The sequence below is a fragment of the Erpetoichthys calabaricus genome, chromosome 18 (assembly GCF_900747795.2).
Source record: "Erpetoichthys calabaricus chromosome 18, fErpCal1.3, whole genome shotgun sequence".
In the NCBI taxonomy this organism is placed as follows: domain Eukaryota; kingdom Metazoa; phylum Chordata; class Cladistia; order Polypteriformes; family Polypteridae; genus Erpetoichthys; species Erpetoichthys calabaricus.
The window spans coordinates 44,162,549-44,188,701 of record NC_041411.2 but is presented as its reverse complement, the minus strand read 5'-3'; the positions used below and the strand labels follow the sequence as shown (position 1 = coordinate 44,188,701).

At 42.4% G+C, this 26,153-nt stretch overlaps 1 protein-coding gene across 1 annotated transcript in view; it reads right to left on the bottom strand.

The window, feature by feature from the left end:
• The window catches only part of rtn4r (reticulon 4 receptor), a 170,199-nt gene extending 147,815 nt beyond the window's left edge, over window positions 1-22,384 (bottom strand). The window contains exon 1 of the mRNA XM_028824811.2: window positions 21,895-22,384. Within this exon, the coding sequence (XP_028680644.1) occupies window positions 21,895-21,916 (22 nt within the window). The 5' untranslated portion in view covers window positions 21,917-22,384. The remainder of the gene's footprint in view (window positions 1-21,894) is intronic.
• Between the last annotated feature and the right edge of the window lie 3,769 nt (window positions 22,385-26,153).

The window sequence follows — 26,153 nt, the reverse complement described above, 5'->3', positions numbered from 1 at the left end:
GGATGGTAAAAAGAACAATTAATTTTCTCCCATGGAACTATGTTGCTTTCCTTATGGACACCATGATGTTGGAGTCTCCCGAGGTCATACATCATGATGTCATTAACACAGCATTTTAATCAGCTGACACCACGCACAATAAAAAAAATTAATAATAATATATTATTTGTTGGAAAAAATCTAAAACAATAAAAATGATTAGCTTTAAAACAATAAAAATAGACAGCATTTAAAGCCATAAAATGTATAGCATGAAACTGAATGCAATCACTTTAAACCAAAAGGCGCCTGCCCTGTTGAACTAAACACTTGTGGTGCAAACTTAAGGGGACTTTTAACTGACACAGTGACTGACACCTTAGACAGAGTCCAGAAATGAATACAATCACAACATGGCATAATCAATATACTGTATGTACAGTGTAATGTGCATTCTCAATATTAAATATTATTATCATCCATCCATCCATCCATCCATTTTCCAACCCGCTGAATACCGAACACAGGGTCACGGGGGTCTGCTGGAGCCAATCCCAGACAACACAGGGCACAAGGCAGGAATCAATCCCGGGCAGGGTGCCAACCCACCGCAGATTATTATCATTATATGTTTAAACATTTATTTAGCAGATGTCTTTATCTGTGGTGACTTACAAAGCAAGTTAAAGTACACACCAGAATGATTAGAAAGTGCAAGCATCAAAAGCAACAGAGAACAGGAGAAGAAACGCAAGTGGACCTGCTGCTACTACAGAATTACACCTCTAAAAAAGCACAGTTTACAAGCCAGCAACGACGACAACAGCAATAATAATAATAATAATAATAATAATAATAATAATAAGTCAAATTGAACAGAATTACGACAGAAGACTTTGAAGATGTTGCTGATTTAGTTCAAGTATAAACATCTGTCAAATGGGCTTGCAATAAAACTCCACAAAATCTCATTCCTGTTTGTTCACCATCTTCAGTACTCTTCACATTTGTTATAATTGCATTTTAACTTTTTTGTTTTATCATTTTATAAAGAATAGTTAGTTTATCATAAATTTAATTTAATTTATAATAAAGTTGGTTGGCAATGCTGCCCTTACCAATGTGTTACCTGTGGCAATTGTGTCGTGACCTCACTCTATACGCTGTTGGGGAGGGAGGGCTTGAGATGATATTTGGGGAGGGGTCTTAGCCTGGCTACACATCCTGACCTTTGTTATTTAATTATTGTCTTCCCGGTTATGACCCCTGCATGACGACTGACTTCTCCATGCTATCTCCTGATACCATTTTCTGTCAAAACCACTGTTGCCAGGCACAAGCACAACAATTCCAAACTATTTCATCTATTTTGGGAGCATCTGGGCTATCCCAACTGCACTGGGTGCAAGGCCAGAACCAACCATGCATGTAGTGGCTGTCGATTGCAGGGCATACTCACATACACACCTGCTTTAATGTATTCATTACACCTAAAAAAATAAAAAACCTGCAATTTCCACTTAGATAGATAGATAAATACATTTGGGGTGTGCCTTATGTCTTACATCTTTGTGCTTGTTAATAGATAGATAGATAATAAAGACACTATATGAGATAGATAGATAGATAGATAGATAGATAGATAGATAGATAGATAGATAGATAGATAGATAGATAGATAGATAGATAGATAGATAGATAGATAGATAGATAAAGACACTATATTAGATAGATAGATAGATAGATAGATAGATAGATAGATAGATAGATAGATAGATAGATAGATATAAAAGGCACTATATAATAGATAGATAGATAGATAGATAGATAGATAGATAGATAGATAGATAGATAGATAGATAGATAGATAGATAGATAGATATGAAAGGCACCGTATAATAGATAGATAGATAGATAGATAGATAGATAGATAGATAGATAGATAGATTTTTTTTTAATTTTAAAATGACCTTTATTAACAATTTTAACACAACTGCAGTCAAATTAACAGCCAACATTCAAAAACATTTAAAAGTAAAGTTTTCCTACTCTTTAGTACCAGACATTCATTTTCCATGGAACATAAAACATCATTTACAGCCCAGATTTCACTAAATACATCTAATTGATTAATTAGTTTAAAATATGCAAATTCAATCTTCAATCTCCTTTGAAGGAGGACCTTAAACATTAACAGAGCATCGATCTTTATCTCTATTTCTTTTTAAAGTTGCCATCTTGGCCTGGCCTAACAAAAAATTGCAAAGTAAACATTCTCTTTTACGAATTCTCGACACCGACATTCCAAAAATATAAATGAGTTCATTAAATACAATTCCCAAATTCAACAACGATAAAGCAAGGAAATTCAGCAATGGTTTTAATCTGGTACAATACAGGAATAAATGATAAATTGTTTCTTTCTGAAGGCAAAATGGACACTGATCTGTTGCACTGGCGCCAATGGTTTTTAAGAATGAATTGGTAGCTACTGCTACATGTAGAATCCTCCACTGCAGGTCCCCAACTCTTTTCTCAATGGGAGGTTTATATAAAGTCCTCCATGCTGGAGATGTCGTGTCATGCAGACACAGAGTGTTCCTCCAGAGGGTATCAGTCATCTCCTTCAAATGTATAAAATGGGATACTTTAAGACACCAGTCATACAATTCTTTTTTTGACAAATCTTGGAACAAATTCCATTTATGTGATTAATTTTTAAATTGAGTTTTTAGGCTCGATAAAATCTTTTACATTAGATAGATAGATAGATAGATAGATAGATAGATAGATAGATAGATAGATAGATAGATAGATAGATAGATAGATAGATAGATAGATAGATAGATAGATGGCTATACAATTGATTTTATATCTGTCTACCAATTTTATTGTGCCTATCTACCTAAAGGTATGATTTTGAAATCTCTCTTATATAGTACCTTTCATATCCTTTACATACCACTTTTCATATCTATCTATCTATCTATCTATCTATCTATCTATCTATCTATCTTTTATATAGCACCTTCCATATTTTTTTATTTATGATAGGTAGTTTCACATTTTGTTCCTTGTGCATGTTACTAAATCAAACATTGTGTTCAGTTCTTTGCACTGCCATGCTGTGAAGGACATTCCACTGAAACTGCTTGGTTGCATTCACCCCTCCTGCAGCTCCAGCTCCATGCTGGCCACTGAATTCTGGGCTGCTCACTGAAGTTGGCTGTCCAGCTGTACCTTAACACTGCCCATCTGCCCGTAATCTTTATTGGACTTGCCATGATGAATCAGACTACAGGAGTGTGATTCCATGTCTGTCGCTGTGAAGACATCAGTAATTTGAGCAGCATATTCTTTAAACCCCCACCCGGTTGCCCCCAGCCCACCAAAGGTCTCCTTCCACAAGAAGTCCTTGCATGCAGTCGCTCAGTCTGCCTGAGGCATTAAGAGTCTTTAGTACCCCAGGTATTTGGAAGTAGGATGAGTTCCTTGCCCACCACTCTATTTCAGGAGTGAATAAGACAGGGCAGGCTATAATTTTGATGTCTTAGAAAAAAAAAGAATTTAAATAAAAATGGGGGTAGAGTTGCCCTTTCTGTTATCTGTAGACTTCATCTGCTTTTTTATTAACTAGCGTGTGTTTCTGTCTGTGTCTGTGTGTTTTGTTTTTTTGCTATCGGATTGGGTCTCCCAATTCCCCTTTTGAACACAGGCTGGTGGGTCAGTTTATCAGGCTTCAAAGTCCTGGAGAGATGGTAACAAATATAAATTATTTTGCTCTTTTATTAAAGAAATGGCCAAATGACAAAAAAGAGTGCACCCACTCCAACAAGTAAAGGACAGCGGCAATAGCGTCTCATTTCTGGGATGTGGCAGGAGCATTTAGAGGAAGTCCTGGCAGCGAGATGACACCATCTGTTCTCCCAATCCTACCGTAAAGCCAAAACCAGTGAACCAACCCAAGCAGGATTCGGCATGCCAGCGGGGTGCCAGGCAAGGTGGACAGCCAACAGCAGGCCTCTTCCTGTCTGCTGGACTGAGATGCCCGACATTCATTGACAGTGTGAAGCAGCTACAGTTGGAGAGAATTTTGCAGCAGTTGGTATAAAAATCCGAAGGCGCCTTTCAGAGTAAGACTTGGGTATGTAATGAAGGAGGAAAAGATAAATCAAACAAACTGTCTGCAAAAGCAGTCCAACCCTCCTAGGACTCCAGCAGCAACACAACAGCAGAATAATTAGGAAATCAGATGGCATTTTTGTTTTGTTTTTTTAGAGCCTTTGTCATGCAAAGCATTTGGCGACAAGCAAACAAAACGACGAGAGATTTAAGCCACACCAAAGAGACGCATTAGCTAACACTTTTAAGTCTAGCTCGTCTGACGGAGTCACATTCTCTTTCACTTCACGTATCTTTTTATTTTTCAGTGCTGTGGTTCTCGAGCCTCTAGAGTCAGACAGTCATTGCCGCATCTCTGTCATTCCCTGTCATTCGTTTTTACTTTTGTACATTTTTGTAGACTTCAGTTTTGGAGACGAGCCTCCAGAAATGCATTACCATAAATAAATTTCCTTGACTGGCCTGAGGGGAATGAGGAATTACTGATCCCATCTTCACCACCATAGTATCCTGCTTTTGAGAATGGTCTCCATGTTAGGGAATCTCTCACAGCTTTTTAGGGCTAAAGGCTTTGGGTGATTTTCCACTTGGATTCCTAGGGGACCCTTAAGCTCTTTACAAGAGAATTTGTACCTTCTCCCTCCTTCTCTTTCTTGCAGTGTAGTTTTATTTCCATCTGACTAGTGTGTTGGTGCCACTAAAAGCAGTTTACGAATGAGGGTGGCTTGTCTGTACATCAAAACCCGCATGAGCCACTTGAATGTGCTCTCTGGTCAGGGAGTATTCAGTGTATCTAAAGCCATCATTGTTGTTGGTCAGTCAACATATTTCCATATCAAAGTCTCATCAGAGTCACCTAAACCAACTGGACAACCTTCATTCATGTACATAAACCCATCTCACACATCTTCAATAGTGTAGTAGCTGGAGAGTATCCCGGCAGCAATGGAAAAAGTTAGGAGCCAAACAGCCTAACATGGGGTACGTAATATTGAAATTATTAGTCAACCTAACAAGCGTGACCTTAAGATGTGGGAGGACAAGTGGACCACAACTGAAGATGTAATGTGGAAAACTTAGAGGAGCATCCAATAAAAAAAAACCCACAAAGACAAATCACCAGGGCGGTGGTTGAATCTAACACTCTGGAGCTGTAAGGGAGAATGTTAGCCATAGTGTTGCTCCACAGCAAATGTTCTTAATTGTATATCTGGACAGGACAATGTTTGCTTTTTATAGACTCCTTAGGATAATTGAGTAAACCAGTAGAATGATTTATCTGGTGAGTGAAAAGTTAAGATAAACTCGACAGAAAGGTGGAATAAAACATCAGGTACAGGGCTAGAAAGAAAGAGGTGATGATGAAGTTTGAGGAGCAGCAAGTCTGAAGCTTGAGGAAAATATGAAGAGTTCCAAGTTAGGGTACAATAAAAGAGGTTTTTGGAATCACCAAATGAGGAGTTACTGGGATAAAAATGAGTATACAGTATGAGGTCCTAAGAAACTGGGCATAATAGGAAAAGATTTTAAGCTGAAGATGAGAGAAAATTATGAGGAGATAATATGCTGAATTTCAATAGGCAATATCAAATGGTTTAAGACTGTAGATGAGGATACAGAGTAAGGAGCTGAAGCTTCAGGACTGAGGGGCTATAGATGTGAAGATGGTGATACAATATGAAAATCTTCAGGAATGAGGAGCTATAGATCCGAAGATGGTAATACAATATGAGAAGCTTCAGGACTAAGGAGCTATAGATCTGAAGATGGTGATACAATATGAGAAGCTTCAGGACTGAGGAGCTATAGATCTGAAGATGGTGATACAATATGAGAAGCTTCAGGACCGAGGAGCTATAGATGTGAAGATGGTGTGTGAATGTGTGAATCTAGAAGACTGAGGAGCTATTGGGCTGAATATGGTGCTATAATGTGAGAAGTTATAAGACAGAATAGATATGGGGCTGAAGATGGTGATACAATGTGAGAAGCTTCAGGACTGAGGAGGTATGGATTTGAAGATAGAGATACAATATCCAAAGCTTCAGTACTGAGGAGCTATAGATCTGAACATGAGGATACGATATGAGAAGCTTCAGGACTGAGGAGCTATAGATCTGAAGATGGTGATACAATATGAGAATCTTCAGGACTGAGGAGCTATTGATCTGAAGATAGAGATACAATATGAGAAGGTTCAGGACTGAGGACCTATATATCTGAAGATGGTGATACAATATGAGAAGGGTCAGGACTAAGGAGCTATAGATCTGAAGATGGTGATACAATATGAGAAGGGTCAGGACTGAGGACCTATACATCTGAAGATGGTGATACAATATGAGAAGCTTCAGGACCGAGGAGCTACAGATGTGAAGATGGTGATACAATGTGTGAATCTAGAAGACTGATGAGCTATTGGTCTGAATATGGTGCTATAATGTGAGATGTTATAAGACTGAGGAGATATGGGGCTGAAGATGGTGATACAATGTGAGAAGCTAGAGACCTGATGAGTTATAAGGCTGAAGATGGTGACACAATGCAAAAACTGAGAATACAATGTGAAGGTTTCATAACTGAAGATAAGAATCAACTGTAAGGAGGTGTAAATCTAAAGATGGGGGTATAGCATGAGGAGCTTTAAGAATGAAGCATAAGGTGCCATGATAATATATTTCAGTTCTACTGGAGCTATAGGACTAAGAATGAAGATACACTTTGAGGAGCTATAGGATGAAAAATGGGAATGCAATTAGAGGAACAACAGCCCCAGTGACGGTTGTGAAAGGTAAGAAATAGAAAAGAAGCCCAACATGATGGAATTCCAGGCTGAAGATGAAATTGCAATATGAACAATGGGAAAGCAAAAATCCTGCAACTTGAGAAAACAGGTGGCAAAGTAGAACCTAGAGTTGCAACATGGAGATGAGATTCAATGGAAGCAGCACTAAAACTTGAGAAGAGGGGTGCAGTGTGAGGAACACCTGGAGTAAAATGGAGATGCAGTGGAAAGAACTTTAAGGATGGAGATGAGGATGCAATGTGTTGAACAAGACATGGGGAATGGCACAAATTCTGAGGAACATTGTATCAGAAAAAGAGGAACATCCATCCAATGGCCATCTTATAATGTTTGGAACTGTGATTTCAAAGTGAGGTGTTATGTGACTGAAAAGGGGAATGCACTGTGAGAAATGGTGAGGTGGACAGCTGGGCTGCGATGTGAGCAGCTGCAGGTCTGAAAATGGGGATCCATTTAGAAGAATAGCAGTGCAGGTAGTGGGGGTGCAACGTGTGCAACAGCACAGGTAAAAAAGATACTGATGTGACCAACAGGTAACAAGATTAAAATGTGGACGAAATGCAAAAGCTGGAGATGAGGGATTAATCTGACAAATGGAAAGCATAAACCTAAAATCCCAGTATGAAGACAAAACAGTCTGAAGATGAATGAGGTTGCAATGTGAAGAACAGGAAAACCAAAAATTGTGACTTGAAACAGTAATGCATAGGGAGGAAAGATGGAGGTATCAGAATATGAAATGTAAAGAATGAAGATGTTGTGCCGCAGCAGTGGCAGTACAAGGATGGCGTGAGGCAGACTAAGTCCTACAGCAGACATCCAAGAAAGAGAGAAAGGAAAAGAAAATCACTAGCAATGGCAAGGAAAGGTTCTGCATATGCCAGAGTGTTCTAGAAGACTTTATACAGTATGTGCTGAGTACCCATGAAGGGCATCAGTTGAGGCAGTAGAGGTGCAGCCAGGATGCTACAGGATTTGGAAATCAATAGTGAACAGGAAGAGGAAACATGTCAGCACCTCCAGGCTATCAGAAGACGCTTGACTCCAAAACAAAATGGATCTGTGCACCTAAAAGGGCTAGCTGAAGGCTTGTGGTACTCCTGGAGCAAATCAAAGAGTGCTGGGACACCAGGAGCCATTAGAGGGAGTTCTGGTTTGGTGTCAGGACAGCCTGACCACAAATGTGACCCCAGAATAAGTGTTAAAGCCTCCCAACCAGAATTCCGGGGGAGACTGGGACAGATATTGAAACAGAAGGAAGAAGAATGGCCAAGGAGATGGAAGGCGAGAAAGGGAGTGCTTTGGTGTGTTGCTCTTATGGGAAAGTGCATAAGCAGGGGTTTAGGAACCTTAAAGTGAAGCCAAAAAGGGCAGCAGATTGGTTGTCCTCCTTCTTTTAATTTGATACTTGCTGTTCTCCCTTTATTCATCCATTCCTGCCATTTTCTCTCTCTAGAAGGTCACCCTCTGATCACGCTGAGGATGAAATGTGAGCAATATAAAGGCAAAGAATGGCAAAGAAAGACAAAGTTAAAGATGAAGGTTCAGTACAAAGTAAAACGTGGAAGAAGACAAAGGGGAAACTGAGCAAAGGTGCTGAAGAAGTTTATCTTCTACATAGGGAATAAATCAAATGGATGAGGGTGCAAGAAACATGTTGTACATTAACAGGAGTGTAAATGGAGATGAGGTGTCAGAAGCCAGTGAAGATACAGTTCAAGGAATAACAAGGAAGGAGATGGCAAAGTGAGATGAGCAATTAGGTGTTACACACAGGGAAGATAGAAAGGGTGTAGAAAAATCAAAGATGAAAATTCAGATCCAGGAATAACATGAGGTACATTAGGGGGAATACTGGGTTAAACTAAGCATACCTGTACCCGGACCATCTAGGAAAAAGCTTGGGTTGCTGCAGGAAGAGATGCCATCAGGGGTTTCTTACCTTGTGGTCTGTGTGTGGGTCCCAATGCCCCAGTGCAGTGATGGACACACTGTGCTGTAAACAAGTGGCATCATCCTTTGGATGAAGCATAATGCCAAGGTCCTTAGTCTCTAAGATCATAACACATCTATAGGGTGTTCCCCTATATCCTGCTCACCATGACCACCATACCTTAGCTATTCCGGCCTGCCAATCATTCCCTGTCCATTATTGCTTAACTATCTCTCTCACCCATCCACTGCCTAATGGCAAATGTATGGAAAGCGTACTGGTGCATCATCCAGGTGCACATTGGCAGTGGCTCCTCATGGTCTACGTCAGTGCTTCCCAACCTTGACCCCATTTTTCAAATGCAAGTGTGTTCCAGCCACCCACCTTTCCCTCACCATTAATTTAGCATGACCTACCTTGATCCCCCTCCTTGAATTTAATACAATTATCTTAGCAGGCATGGAGATGGTCCCCCATCGGTGAATCAAGAATGATTGTAGATGCTTTTCCTCTTTGGTGAATTGAGCATCATTGTCATTGCAGGGTTTGGGGAGGTTGTACAGGATTCAATCTGGGCAATCATCACAACGGTCAGAGGGGGGTAGCAGGATTTCGCCCATAGTCAGCTGCGGTCCACCTGCAATGCTGCCACTGCCCACATGTTGGGAAATGTTGATTCATGTGAAGCTCTTTGAGTAGGTTAGAAAAATGCATCCATCCATCCATTTTCCAACCCACTGATAGATGCTATCTGGGTCATGGGGGTCAGCTGGAGCCAATCCCAGCCAACACAGGGCACAAGACAGAAACCAATCCCGGGCAGGGTGCCTACACACATCAGGACACACACAAACCACACACTAGGGCCAATTTAGAATCGCCAATCCACCTAACCTGCATGTCTTTGGAAGGAAACCGGAGCACCCGGAGGAAACCCACACAGACACGGGGAGAACATGCAAACTCCACGCAGGGAGGTCCCGGGAAGTGAACCCAGGTCCCCAGATCTCCCATCTGCGAGGCAGCAGCGCTACCCACTGTGCCACCCTGCCGACCATTAGAAAAATGCAATATATGCAATTTGTTATGCTAGGACAGTGCACAAAAAACAGAGCTAGAGGGGTCCAAATGGTAAGCATCAAAGTGGTCACTCCAAAAAGCCAGATAACTGCAAACTACTGACCATCAGCTCTAAGGAAGGCTCATGGTGGTCCAAATGATTCCAAATCAAGCAAGTTAGCACATCATGACCAATTTGATTCAACTGAATGACATGCAGGTGGGACAGCAGAACTAAAGGGCCACTACTGCTCTTCTGTTAGACCTGCACTTGTTTTCTCTTGAAGTAGCTGCCCACCAAGTTTATTTGGAGTTTCAGTTTGAATGTTCATCCTCTTTGTAGATGGTCGCCCCTGGGTGACCTGCATGGCTTCTGTTGGCTTGGCTCAGTTTACTAAGCCCGCATCAGGAGAGCAGGGACGTGTTTATTAACAGCAAAGCTGGCTTTTATATTGGGGGCATTTATCTGCCTTCCACGTCCATCTGTGGGGCTTCAGCTCCAAGGGGAGCGACGAGGAGGGGCTTTGTTTTATCATCATGTAGCTCTTTAACATTCTCCGCCAGAGCTCCACTGAAGTCAAGGTCGGGGAGGTGAAAGCGGCTTACTTTCTACTGCTCCCACACCGTCCGGGTCATACTTAAATACTTGATCCATTCAAGTCATTCCCGAAGCATGACATTTTCGATGTGCCAGAATTAAAGCGTGACGAGCGGATTTTCTGTTTTCCGCTCGCTGATTTGTCGGCTTGAGGCTTTCGAGACGCCAGGACTCTTTGCAAATGAGCGTCGGGTGGAAATCAATGGAGGCTCCCATTAACGGTATAGTCGGCAGCGCTTTGAAATCCACCCCTAGAGTCTCCGCTCTTAATAAGGAATACAATAGAATATCAACCCTGCTGAAGCTTTACTCAACTAGTTAATTAAAAGACCCCGTTTCTTCCCACCTAATTAACAATTTATCAGGGCATTCATCAGCTCCGCAGCCATACCGTAAGCAGAAGAACAAATTTACCGCCCCGTTCCTCCCTTTCAAAGCTGCCTGCCGTGCCCATCGTCGGCAGATTAAATCATTAAAATTTAACGCAGGACTCACCGAGGTGCTGACAAGGCCTGTGCTGTAGAATAGAACGGGGGAAAGCAGGCATTTAGCCCTTTGACAATTAGTCCTAATCCTATTGAGTGTGTACTGCTAATGGACATCCAAATATGCGAAACGGGCCAGCGCTGCAATTAGTTAAAAGATTTATGCCGTGCCCGGCGCGGGGGGAGTATACTGTAAATCCCAATAATCCATTCTCCAAACCATTAATAAACCATCATGAACTATCCGTAACTCTATTTACCTGTTCTCGCTAATCCTCGTCTCGTTTTTTTTCCCTTTGCCCGAATAAATAGAGCACTTTACCGATCTATAGCCATCGCTGTGAGATGTCTCTGTATGTTATTATTATTATTAGGGTCGCCTATAGTGTTAACAGGGGTGCACCAAAACATAAAGCGGTAGGACTTCCAAACAGGGCCGCTACTGGCCAAATGGGTGCCCTAAGCAGAAATTTACTTTTGTGCTCCCTCCCCCAAATATTAGTTAGGCAGCCGTAACAGAGGTGAGGGCGCGCGCGTCATCACGTGTGCTAGCCTACTCTGCGTTCACCGTAAAATGCAATATATACGTTTATATTTTTGTTTATTTGTATATGTATATTATTAATATTAATTTATTATTATAATATATAAAAACGATTTTTTTTGAGCAGCTGGGATGGTGCCCCCCTGGGAGTTGGTGCCCTACGCAGACTGCGTACTCTGCGTATAGGGAGCGGCGGTACTGCTTCCAAATATTAACATATGGGGTCTACAAATACCTGCTGAAAAATAAACAGTTTCAAACATCCCTAATATTCCTTATTTTCCTGTAAACAAACATATTGGATGTAATGAATCCATGGCCGGATACAAAAACGCGCACTGACCGAACCGTTATTCGGGTCCGGACTCGCCGCTAATCGCTCTTTATTACAGTCCATTCATTATCAAGCCGGCTTATTCGTCTCAAGCGTTATCCCTGGAGAATTAGTCAACAAGATAGGAACCAAACAATCAACCCCGGATCGTTGGTAAGTCATTTAACTCACGCTGAGCTTGTTAACTGCACACGTCCCGTCTTCCGAAGTAGAATCGGATATAAAAATCTACCCCTACGCGAGGGGATCATGCAGGAAGCTGAAGAGAATTTGCTACCCCACGCGAACCCCAATCTAAGAGGCACTACGAGCCACTGCGACTTCTTGAGCACCACCACCGGTTACTGCAGTCTAGCGAGGCAAACGATTTCTAAATTCACGAGGATACAGACACTCTAGAATTGGTTGCACTAACGGGAACATCGCCAGGACATAGCCAAAGGCTTCTTGAAGCTCTTGTCTCACGCGGTCACAGAGAGACGCTACTACTCATTGCGCCGACGGCAACAGGGAAAGGCTGCGTGGTAGTGTCGTCAGCAGAGCTTACAGTTAAACGAAAAAGCAAATAAATAATCTATCTCTATGAAACATCCATCTATTATTCCTTTCTTTGGACCCGAACTTTTTAATTATAAGCAATTATAAGCAGGAACTGATCCTGAACTGTGTATGGCGGCGCTGCTGTGGAGTTGCTTATAGTTCATAAATCTGAACTCCGTGTTACAGGAACATACGTAAATAAACACAACGCTAGCAACGTGTGGCATAGTGGATACGGTTTTGATCTTCTGACTTTAGGGTTGTGGGTTCAAATCCCACTACTGACACCTGCTGACCACTAACAAGTCACGTCACCTGCCTCTCCTCCAATTGGAAAAACAAAAGAAATGTAACCAATTTTGTCTCGAATGTTGGATAAAGGTGTCAGCCAAATAAGTAAATGATATGGTGAAGCAGGTAAGGCTTTAGTCTTCAAAGTTTAAGCTTGTTGGTTCAAATCCCACTACTGACACCTGGAGGCCATGAGCTAGTCACTTGACCTGTCCGTGCTCCAGTTGGGAAAACAAAAGAGAAACATAACCAATTGTTTGTCAAATCTCGCAAGTTGCTTTGAATAAAGGCATCAGCTAAATAATAAAGTAAAGTTTGCAGGCAGTGTGGTGTAGAAGTTAAGGTTTTGGTCTTCTAAGTTTAAGGTTGTATGTTCAGATCCCACTACTGACACCTGGTGTCCACGAACAAGTCACTTCACCTGCCTTTGCCCCAACTGGAAAAACAAAAGCAATGTAACCAACCGTGTTTCAAAAGTTGTAAGTCGCCATGGGTGAAGGCGTTCACTAAATGTGTAAATCCACAACCTGCTTATTGCACACACATCAGAATGTCAATCCGATCTCTCCGAGCCAATTACTGCGCCACCGCCCAACTTCAAAGTGAAACACATAGGTGGCGAGTGTCCATTGACTTCCCTCGGCTTCGTTCAGTACATTAATGTCCACCACCCAGCCGCACTTCACACTTTCCGACTTTGCACATTTTATTTTTCTGATCATTTTTATCACTGCACGATAAAAGCTGCCATAAATCACCCTCCGCACACATTCCCTTATTAAACTTTTTTATGGACAACTGAAATTGAAAGGATAAAAAAAAAAACCCACAAAGCCTCATGAGAAAAATGTGAGTAGATAAGATCTTAAATAACGGACCGCCCGTAGACATGGCTGAAACGTATAACTGTTGCTTTCTGTGCCCTGAAGTAGAGGAGCCACAGTGGAAGACGATCACTCATTGAGATGTGCACGTTTTCCTCCATAATGTTCTTAAACACGTTTTTAGCTTTGTAAAGTCAAACTTGTTACCTTTGTATTTAAAGCACCAGCAGCCGGTTTTAAAAATTCCCAATGGCCTGCTTCCTCCGTGGCAAAGTGTCTAATTAGAAAGGCCGCTGGTCGTTGTCTCTCTCTTTTTATGTTATGGTAACACCAGAGGACACTGTGTGCAGGGGTTCAGTGCCATGCAGGACACGAGTAAAGCGCACACACACACAGCCTCCTTTATGGACACCATGCTGGGGTGGGACGTGGTGGGTCGGTGTCAGGTCAGGGCAGCACCTTCTGGTATTGTTCACACATCCTAACTTCTGTCAATGGTAATGCAAAGGACACTTCAGAAGCAGAGCAGCACCCACTCGACATCAACACATTCTAACATCTCTTGTGTACCAATATGAAGCCCCTTCTGGAGCTTGTGTGTCTGCAAGAGTACAACTCTGTTAATGTCGTCCACTGCCAGAGCTCACTCACTCCACCTTTGGGTCTCCAGCGGCATGTTCTACGTTAATTTAAAAGACAGACATCACAGACAGCATCAAAACAGCTGCCAAGCACCAATTTCTTGCATTTTTTAAGAGCAGGAGCAGATGCCATGTACAGTGGGTAGTAGACATCTCTATTCCACCACATGCCAACGTCTTTCATTTATTTATACTTTCTATTCAAGTGCATAAATTCAAACATCCATTGGGAACTTTGTATGTGCAAAGCTTACTGTGCAAGCAAGTGCCAGGACATGCCAACTTCTTTCATTTATTCATATTTTTTAAATGTAGCACCTATTGGGAAGCAAGTGCCAGGACATGCCAGCTTCTTTCATTTATTCGTATTTTTTAAATGTAGCACCTATTGGGAAGCAAGTGCCAGGACATGCCAACTTCTTTCATTTATTCATATTTTTTAAATGTTGCACCTATTGGGAAGCAAGTGCCAGGACATGCCAACTTCTTTCATTTATTCATATTTTTTAAATGTAGCACCTATTGGGAAGCAAGTGCCAGGACATGCCAACTTCTTTCATTTATTCGTATTTTTTAAATGTTGCACCTATTGGGAAGCAAGTGCCAGGACATGCCAGCTTCTTTCATTTATTCGTATTTTTTAAATGTAGCACCTATTGTGAAGCAAGTGCCAGGACATGCCAACTTCTTTCATTTATTCGTATTTTTTAAATGTTGCACCTATTGGGAAGCAAGTGCCAGGACATGCCAGCTTCTTTCATTTATTCGTATTTTTTAAATGTAGCACCTATTGTGAAGCAAGTGCCAGGACATGCCAACTTCTTTCATTTATTCATATTTTTTAAATGTAGCACCTATTGGGAAGCAAGTGCCAGGACATGCCAACTTCTTTCATTTATTCATATTTTTTAAATGTAGCACCTATTGGGAAGCAAGTGCCAGGACATGCCAACTTCTTTCATTTATTCGTATTTTTTAAATGTTGCACCTATTGGGAAGCAAGTGCCAGGACATGCCAGCTTCTTTCATTTATTCATATTTTTTAAATGTTGCACCTATTGGGAAGCAAGTGCCAGGACATGCCAACTTCTTTCATTTATTCATATTTTTTAAATGTAGCACCTATTGGGAAGCAAGTGCCAGGACATGCCAACTTCTTTCATTTATTCATATTTTTTAAATGTTGCACCTATTGGGAAGCAAGTGCCAGGACATGCCAACTTCTTTCATTTATTCATATTTTTTAATGTAGCACCTATTGGGAAGCAAGTGCCAGGACATGCCAACTTCTTTCATTTAACTAATACATTTTAAATGCAGCACCTATTCACATACCAGTGCCAGGGTGTGCCAACTTCTTGCATTTACTAATGAATGAATGAATGAATGGAATACATTTTGGTGGCAGGACTCGTAAACAAAAGCCAGGATGTGCCAACATTTTTTTTTTATTATTCGTAAATGCATTCATTATTTTTTGGGGATGGAATATACTAGGTGAGTGCCAGGACATGCCAACTTCTTTCATTTATTTATAAATGTGTTGCTTACATTTTGGAGGCAGAGCCCAGTAAACAAGTGCCAGGACATGCTGCCATCATCCATTCAATTAATACTGTTAAAATGCAGCACCTATTAGCAAGCAAGTGCCAGGATCTGGAAACATCTTTCATTTATTCCTAAATGCATTCATTATTTGTGTGTGTGTGTGTTTGGGGGGGGGCGGGGGGGGGCAGAATCTGCTAGGCAAGTGCCAGGACATGCCAATGTCTTTCATTTATTTCATACATTTCATATGCATCACCTATTGGTAAAAAAAAGCACCAGGACTAGCCATCTTTAGGTAGGTATACATTCAAATGTGCACTGGGTACATGTTATATACTAAGCTTAATGGGCAAGCAAGTGCCAGGACATGCCAACTTGTTTAATTTGTTTACAAATGTGCTGCTTAAATTTTGGAGGCAGGGCCTACTAAACAAGTGCCAGGATATGCCAACACCTTTCCTATAATTCATACATTTAAAAATGCAGTACCTATTGGCAAGCAAGTGCCAGGATGTGCCAACCTCTTCCATTTATTTATAAATGCAAGCATTATTTGAGGGTCAGAACTTACTAGGTGAGTGCCAGGACATGCCATCTTCTTTCGTGTATTTCATACATTTCATATGCAGCATCTATTGTCAAGCAAGTGCCCGGACCAGCCATCGTTTTCCATTTATTCAACTGTACACTCAGCACCTTTTATGTGCTAAGTTTGCTGGGCAAGCAAATGCCAGGACCTGGCAACCTCATTCAAATAATTCATGCATTTTATATTCAGCACCTCTTGCAAAACAAGTGCCAAGAAGTGCCAACTACTTTAATTTATTCATAAGTGCATTAAGAATATTTTGGGGATAGGATCTACTATGAATCTGTAGCTTACATTTTGGTGGCAGGGCCTACTAATAAGTGTCAGGGCATGCCAACTTCTTTCTTATAATTTCATACAGTTTTATGCAACACCTTTTAGCAAGGAAATGCCAGGACATTCATTTATTTATGAATGCATTAAAAACATTTTGTGAGCAGGACCTACTAGGCAAGTGCCAGGACATGCCAATTTCTTTCATATTATTCATACATTTTATATGCAGCACCTAGTAGGCAGGCAAGTACCAAGATGTGCCAACTTCTTTCATGTATTCATAAATGCATTTTAGTACATTTTGGGGGCAGTGTTCTTCTAGGCAAGTGTCAGGGCATGCAACTTCTTTCATATACAGTAATTCATGCAATTTATTTGCAACACCTATTGGCAAACAAGTGCCAGGATGTGCCAACCTCTTTGATTTATTCAGAAATGCATAGAGAATAGGAGGCAGGGTAAACTAGACAATTGCCCGGACATGCCCACTTCCTTCATATAATTTATACATTTTATTTGCATCACCAATTGGCAAGAAAATGCCAAGACATGCCAACCTTTTTAATTTATTCACGAATGCACTGAGAAAATTTTATGGATGAGGCCTAATATGCAATTGCCAGGACATGCCAACTCCTTTCATATATACTTTGTACATTTTAAATGCTGTACCTATTGATGAGCAAGTGCCAGTGGTGCACTGGGTACAGCTGCTAATCCCACCAGGCAGGCACGTGTCATGATATGCCGACTTCTTCAACTTATTTATAAGTGCCCTGGGAACATTTGATGTTCAGCACTTACTAGGCAAGCTCGTGCCAAGCTGCTTTTCATCTACCCACAGGTGCATTGGGCAGTGCTAGGACATGACAGCTTCCTTCCTGCAATTGGCACCATTTTACATGAGAGCATAAGTGACCAAACGCCAAGTCCACATGCACGCCGGTCTAGATGTTGGTGCAAGAAGCTACTTGGCACTCCAAATGTAGCACATGTTCACTTCCATGAAGCCCTTCATCAGCCCGTGGAGTCCATGCCATGCGCAGAACTCAAATGGCCGCAGATGTTGTTCACAATGAGACACTGAAGCACCCTCTTAGGTAAACCTCTCCAAATACAGAGAATGTTAGATAATTCAAAGCACAAATGACTCAATACTCCCTTCTTGGGCATTGATTAGTGCGACATTACTGCACACCACATATTTTCTAACAGCCTGAACGGAAAAGCTTCTCCAGAAAGAATCAGAGAAAAGGTACAACTCCACCCAAGGAACATTCAGGAAAGAACATGTCACACTAGAGAGAGATGAGAAGGGCATAAGTGAACTTTGACTTAATGAGCAGGAAGCCAATTTCAATTTAGCCTTCCATCAGCAAACCACAGCCCTGAATTGTGAGCAACTGGAAGTACACAAGAAGCAAATGAGTTTAAACCACATTAGGAGCAGAATGGCAGGATGCGGCCCCGACGACAAGCATCCCCAGTGGACTTCGGCGTATGGATGCTCTCCTAAGTGACAAGCTACACGGAAATCCATGGCGTCCAACAAAAAAATAAGATAAAATAAAATAATAATAATAAAGACTACTTCTTTGAAGCAATTACAAGCTTCCATTTACTCACATTCTGTCCCCCGAATTGAAGAAATAGCTAAATGCGCTTTTTGTTGTTGTTGGTCATAGTAATAACGCGGTGACATTTCTTCTGTCAATGTCCCTGCTTTTACAGTGTAAAGCGTTTCATTAGAAGAGCCCGGCTCAGCGCGCCCACTTTGGTTGGCATTACACAGAACTGGCACGGCTCGCCCAGCTTCGGTGGCAACAGTCTCTATCCTATATAGCATAAAAAAAATAAGGGATGACTTGAAAAGGTTCAAAATGTTATTAACATGTTTTGCGTTCATGGTCGGGAAGGGCACAATATAAAATGTCAATATTATTGGTTGATGCGTTTTTATAGTGTACGACTGGCTGGCGCCTAATGATAATAACGATAATAATAATAATAATATTAAATCATTCATATATTTATAACATGTAGCATCCTCAATAAGAGAACCGAAAACTCCGCAGTCCTGCAAGAGACGGAAAAACGAGGCAGCTTGTTCGGCTAGCCGCTCCCGTGAGAGCCCCTCTGACGACACGTAACTCCTGCTCAGCCCCGATTAAGCGAGCGCGCAGTCACTGAAGAGTGAAGATTACCGAGGCTGGGGGTCACTCCGACTTAATAAACCCTCTGGGCTCAAAGGAATTGACTTCAGACATTGTAGGGGTGAAAACAATGCAGTAAAGTCCAAAGGCAAGGGAGGCTAGATTGCCGGAACTGCAACTTCGCAATCAAGACGCGCAATGCATACTTTGAACGGTTTAACGGTAACCGGATTTTCGGGGTTTATGAAAATGTGTCGGCATCAGGAGCTGTGCAGCAGGGAAGGAAACAAAAATCTCAACAGCCTGAAAATTTACGGCGATCTAATCGCAGATCTATGGCCCCCATCTTAAATGAGGGAGGTGAACTCACGAGGCGCTCTTCAAGGTTATATAACTCCGCACATGGCGCGCTCTTAAGTTTAGCACCGTTATATTCGAGAACTAATATCTTTTTAAGGTATGCGCATATTAATAAACGATATCTCTCACCAAATACTGGGCATCTTCTTTTCTAAATGCACAAAGTCCTTTGAAAGGTATTAGCTGAAATAAACGCATCCATCCACGCGTGAACGGGACACCGTTTCCTATTATAGTGGGTATTTGAGAGGGGGGACCATTAAGTAGGCTGGGGTTCCTGTCCTGTGTTCCTCCTTGGTTCTCCCCGTATAATCATAAGATGCTGTTCCCATAGCGGTGGAGATCGTTTAAATACAAGATGGGGGTCCAAAACGTAATAATACTAATAATACATTTCATTTATATAGCGCCTTTCTATGACCATCTCGCAAAAGGTAATTATAGAATGAATAACCACGAGGGGTGCCCAAAATGGTGGAGATCTGTAGAATACAAGATGGGGTCCAAAACGGAAAAAAAGGATCAACTCGTAAGAGAGAACAATATTAAAACGTAACTTCGGAAATGCAGTCTATGGCTTCAAAGACACATGAAATGAACACATAAAAATATAAACAGAAGCCCAGTCATAGAACTCTACCCCAAACACTATCTTCTGGGCCACCAGTAGGTGAACCACAGACAGGCTATCCAAAATACTTAAAAACAGGTAGCTACAGCGGGCAGAGGGGGGCGATTCAGTTGTGTGCTCCCCATGAACAATTCACTATGAATTGTGATTCGTATTCTTCTGGAGTGCCGTGGTGGCGCAGTGGTAGACTCGCCGCCTCACAGTAATGAGACCAGTGTAAAGGGCAATTTCAGATTTTTGCTCCCATGAAATACATTTTATAAGAATTCACTAATCAGATCATATGGGGTAGCATGGTGGCGCAGTGCAGCCTCACGGTAACGAGACCATGGCTCTCGTCCTCCCTAAATAGCGTTGCATGTCCCCCCCTTATTCGTGTGGGTTTCCTTCGGGCGCTCTGGGGTGGACTGACGATTTCAAATTCTCCACAGTGTGCGTGTGTGTGTTCACCTTGTAATGGGCTGATGATGATCTTGACGGCAGGTTTGGACAGTGCATGGAATTTGTTAGATTGAAATGTGTAATGAGAAGCACATGGAGGTATATAGGGAATGGACATAATAACTACGCATCACACATTTCATGGTCCAAACCCAGACCCCGTTGCCCCTCAGTCGCTTAGGTGTCCAGATGACTACCGATCGGCCGCGTGTTGGTGCAATCCACAGGTGTCCACTAAAATAGAGGTCTCTATAGGTGACAGGCAAAGTGACAGAGTCCACTTCGATTTCATTTGGACACATAAGATGTTGCAGTCTCATTTACTTCAAAGAAGGAAAGAAAGAAAGAAAACCAACCGTTCAAGCCTATCTTTTTTTTAAAAAGTGTTTCTGGGGTAACCCAACACATAAGGTACAAGGCAGAATCCAGTTCAGGTATCCGCAGCGTAATTTGGATATTTTTGGGACTTGGTGGGTTATCGAAGTCTAGGCTGACATGGAAAGATCAAATTCCTGTAAAATCTTAAATGAACCCGTTGAGTGTCTATGTGGGGTCCAATCATTCCATATATTCACATGAACGATTGACTTTTAACACCAGGCGAGTACATTTAACACTGGAACACAAGTGAGAATCGAAACACTGCGCCACCGGGCTGCTCACGTGCCAGACGCTGTGTTCGTCTTTTGACGTTTCGCTCTTTTTCATTCGATGTTACATGACCATTTTATTTATTTATTTATTTATTTATTTATTTATTTATTTATTATGAAGTCTGGGACCTGAGCTTTAGATGGATGTTACACGCTCTCTTTTATTTAACACATCTTCAAAGCGTTGATAGACGCTTACTCAGTTACATGGCAGCTCTCGTCCTCCCGTTAATTCATACTGAACCCTGCGCCCCGATTTTCGAGCGAAGTTCACATATTAGATATTAGAACACTTCATAATTGCTGATCGAGCTACTGTCTGAGTTTCTATTATTTTTTTTAGACACTACGAGACGAAATCAAGTCGGACAAAGCAGAGCAGACAACATCTATGCGAACAGGAGCATTTTATTCTTGGAATATTTCACAAACTGCGCAGCTCTTAATCTGATCAGACTGGGAATACTCGGCGGAGTGTTCCTCTTATAGAGAAATGCATTTTTACACTGTACGATTTAGCTTGAAAATAAAATACCTTTTGCAAGTTACCCTTCTTTCACCTGGGTGCTGGGCTATAAACACTTGCACGCCGTTATATTTGCATTTTCAATTTAAAGAGCTGTCATTTTTCACGCTAAAACTCGCAAAATTCAAAGTAACGAACTAGCATTAGATGCAGTAAAACTGTAAAGGGAAAGGAATAAAAATGAGCTCAAGTCTCCCGATGAGCTGGGACAGGGTGGGGCGGGGAGGAGAAGCGGCAGGGCGAGCTTTCAGACGGGCTTCTCCTGCATGCGTGTACAAATATACAGATCCAGTTCTCCGATCTCTCTAACTCTGCATCTGTAATAACTGCCACCTCCAGCCAGCCGGGCTTGTCACTGATATCATGGGACGTCGCATGCCCTGAACTTGGCACGGTTGGAGTGAGCGGCTCCTCAGACTATGCCACCCGCTCCAGCTGATTCGGGGACCGAGTTGCGCATTCCCCCAAAGACACTTTATGTTCATATCCGTACTTTACATTTGCACATATTGCTTTGAAACATGCATTTTTTCTTTATATATGCATAAAAAAATCACCTACCACCAACAGCCGAGGTCTTCATGTTTTACCCAAATTAAAATAAAATAATTTCCCTTGGAAGGCACCCCTTTATCTCAAACGAGAGACGTGCTTAGTGCGAGCGTGATGGTGCAGCGAAGCATTGGTGAAGGGGGGGCAGATCCGGGATAATTAGGGGTCCATTAAAAACTTCAGCCAAAGGTTTTCTTATAGAAGCGGAGCGGAAAACCGCGTCCCCATGGCAAGGCGCGTTCGGACATCTGGAGGGTCCGTCCTGGAAGGCGAGTATAATAACATCCACTTGGAGTATCCCTCTGTGAACACTAGGCGAGCCAAAAGGAAACCAATTGTTTAAAAAAATAAACAAATAAAGCAATCCGGAGAATTAACACGAAGGGAAAAACAGAGAGTGAGAAAACAATCCACGACTGCAGAGGGTGATGCAGGCAGGCAGGCACATCCAGGCGCTTCTAGACAGACATCCCAAACTGTGCGCGCCCCCGCTTGTGCGCGAGAAAGTGAGCGGAGACGAGCGAGCGAGAGAAAGAGAGAGAGAATGTGTGCGTGCGTGTGCGTGTGTGTGTTGGGAAGAGGGGGCGGATAGGAAAGATGAATGTTTCATAGGGCCGGATCAGGGATTGTGAGCTGATTAATGTTTTATGGGATCATGTGGTTTGATGTGAGAGGAATCGGCCTGAATCAGATTTGCACGGCACTCTCACGCACCAGTCAGAAGTGGGAAACTGAACGGGTTCATCCGCCTTTTTTTTTTTCTTCACCTGTGATAGAACAATTTAGGCAGAATCAAAGAAAAGATCTGTCAAGATCCCCAAAATACACGTGAACAATACGATCGCCGGGGCCTTCAGAAGTGCTGATTGGACGCCCCGTCCATGAAACAACGAGACGCCCGAGTTTTAAACGTCACACAAAGTTACTACAGCTTTCATAAGCGCTGCGTGTCCGGAAAAAAGACAAGAAGTGATTGCGGTATTCCTGAAGTGGAAGCGCCACCTTCCGGTCATAAGTCTTTATCGTAGTTAGAGATTAAAAATTCACAAGAGACGCATCTTTAAGGCATTACTGTGTTGAACTCGAGGCACCGATCGCACTTATTTAATATACCGAAGACCAAGAGAGGGAAACGGTTGCAGAACGACCTTATAAACAGAGGCGCTAAATAGTCTGACACAATCATTAAAGAAGCGTCGAGTCGCGTCATGAGCGCACAGGGGGTTCAATACACTCTGTATCTATAGAGGCTACACTTCGCACAGCTCACCGATAATTCAGCAAAGTGACTGACTAATGTAATGTCCAGTCGATCTTTTCTTTTCTATGGGTTTCTCTACATTACAGCCTAAGGAACGCGATGCCAGAAAGCGTGCCCCTATTTCTTTTGCCCATCGAACAGGATTATCGATCACACCGCCCCCTTTTCAGTGATCCAGATTGCGAAGCGAGCCTCCTCTCCCGACTTCTAACGAAAGCAAATCGAACGCAGTAATAATAGAAGCAGGCGGGCGCGCACTTCAGATGCTGTTTTGGGGGCTGTGCCAAAACCGAACCCACTCGTTTTAGTTCGTGGTTTCGTTTGATCGCTAAGAGCACGAAAGCTTTAAGTGGAACATTATACATCGTTACTGTAGAAATATTGATTTTGGACACGATGCCGGGTCTCCATTGTCTAGACCTTTCAAGATCGCAGCGCACGACTTTATCATCCCCGTGTAAAGCAGCCCGCCTTGATATCACCTTCTTATTTTAATTATCTAAGTCAGAAAGGAAGAGGCAGCCACAGAAACAGGAGGGCAGTGGAATCGTTTGAGAGAATAAAAGACAGTAAGCCGGATTTTAGAGAAATCTTTCAATTATTAAGACTTCAATTAAAATATTAAAAGCTTAAAAAAAATGTTTGCATCCATGTGCTGTTGACATAAATGGATTGAAAGCTGAGTTTCTTACATCAGGGTGCCGAGTCCCTCAACTATTGTCACTTAACAGAGAGCGAGGCTGACTCCAAATTCGTTAAGATCAATGGTGGAGCTACAAACAATTCCACTTTGCACACTTTGTATCATCTAAGAGCAGCTACATTTGATTTTCAGAAGGTCCCACATGAGAGGATGGGCAGCAGACTGGAAGAAGAGGAGGTCAGTGCGCTAGGTGGGTGCAAAACTGGCTCAAGCAAGGAAGCAAAAAGTGATGGTGCAGCGAGAAACCTTATCAGACCTGAGTGATGGTAAGTATGGAGGAACATTAGATCTATATGCAAATAAATAAAAGTACTGTGAAATGTGACAATCAATAAATAAATAATAACATGAAATGTGGCCATAAATAATTAAATGTATCATTCATTCATTTTCCACCACTTATCTGAGACCGGGTTGTGGGGGGCAACAGCAGCAGCCACACCACCATGTATTTCAGAACATGTCACCGTCCTGAAGCTAAGCACATTCAGCCTGGTCAGTACTTGGGAGACCATCTAGGAAAAGCTTAGGCTGCTGCTGCTGAAAGAGGTGATGGAGAGGCCAGCAGGGGTCGCTTACCCCGTGGTCTGAATGTAGACCCCTATGCCCCAGCGCAGTGACAGAGACACTAGGCTGTAAAATGGCACTGTCCTTCAGATGAAATGTAAAACTGAGGTCCTGACTGTCTGCGGTCATTAAAGATCCCTGGGAATCTTTTGAAAAAAGTAGCATGGATCTGGATGTCCAGACTAAATTGCCCATCATGGCCTTATCCATTCTGGTCCCCTAATCATCCCCTGTCTCTAACTGGCTAACTACCTGTCACCCCTTCACCATCTAACAGCTTATGTGTGGTGAGTGTACTGGTGCAACAATGGCTGCTGTCGCATCCAGGTGGGTGCTACACATTGGTGGTGGTTGAAGTGATTCCCCTCTGTCTGTATGAAACATTTTGAGTAGCAGGAAAAGCACTATAAAAATTTAATTAAATAATTAATAATTATTATTATTAGCAATGAGGCCCAAAAGTCCTTCTCCCCAGCTACACTTGCCAACTCATACTTTGAGATCCTGAGGCATTCTCAGGCCATCTAGGATATGCAATCCAACCAGCGAGCCCTGGGTCTTCTCCAGGGTCACCTCCCTGACCAGAAGGTGTCATGGAGGCATCCATATCAGATACCCAAACCACCTCTGGCTCCTCTGGATGCGGTTCTACTCCAAGTCTCTCCCAGATATCTGCGCTTCTCATCCTTTATCTAAGAGAGTGCAGAGCCATCCTGCAGAGAAAACTCATTTCAGCCCCCCTGTACCAACAATCTCATCCTTTTGGCGTTTACCCAAAGCTCATGTCCATAGGTTAGGGTAGGGATGTACAGTAGGTTTCTGGCTCTGCTCCTTCTTCACCACTACAGATTGGTATAGTGAATTCATAACTGCGCTTGCCGACCCAATCCATCTGTCGATCTCATGAGCAAGATCTCCTCTTCAGGCAGTAACTCACCTCCCACTCCGAAAGGACAGTCCACGATTTTTCCTACTGAGCACCATGGCCTCATATTTGGAGATGCTGGTCCTCATTCTTGTCTCTTCACACTCGGTCACAAACCATCTCAATGTGGGCTGGCAGGCAAAGCCTAATGAAGCCAACAGGACCATGTCTTCTGCAAAAAAGTAGTGACACAATTCGAAGGCCACCTTCTGGATGGGTGGTCTATTAATGAGTGAAATGAGTTCACAAGTTCAACTGTAAAATGAGTTAATCAAGAACACGGGGGCACAGTTTGAAATGTTTATACAAACATCCATCCATCCATTTTCCAACCCACTGAATCCGAACACAGGGTCACGGGGGTCTGCTGGAGCCAATCCCAGCCAACACAGGGCACAAGGCAGGAACCAATCCAGGGCAGGGTGCCAACCCACCGCAGGACAAAACACTGAGGCAATTTTCATCACACAGACAACCACAGACACATGGAATAAAGGACCAAGTAGTGTGGTAGACAGTAGGACTTTAGAGACTTTTAAAAGTAGACTTGATGTTATTTTAGAAGAATTAAATGGATAGGACTGGGGGGCTTTGATGGGCTGAATGGCTTATTCTCCTCTAGACTGTTCTAATGAGGGCTGCCTAACCCTGGCTTTGACAGTAACTACGCAGACTCCAGGAGAGTATATGAAAAAACAAAAAAATAAAACAAAAACTGAAATCTTTGCAAAACAGCCACCGCTTAATACAGCCTGACCACCACAGAGCAAAAACCACACTATCATTTCCCTCGACTGACATGTTTGTCCCAA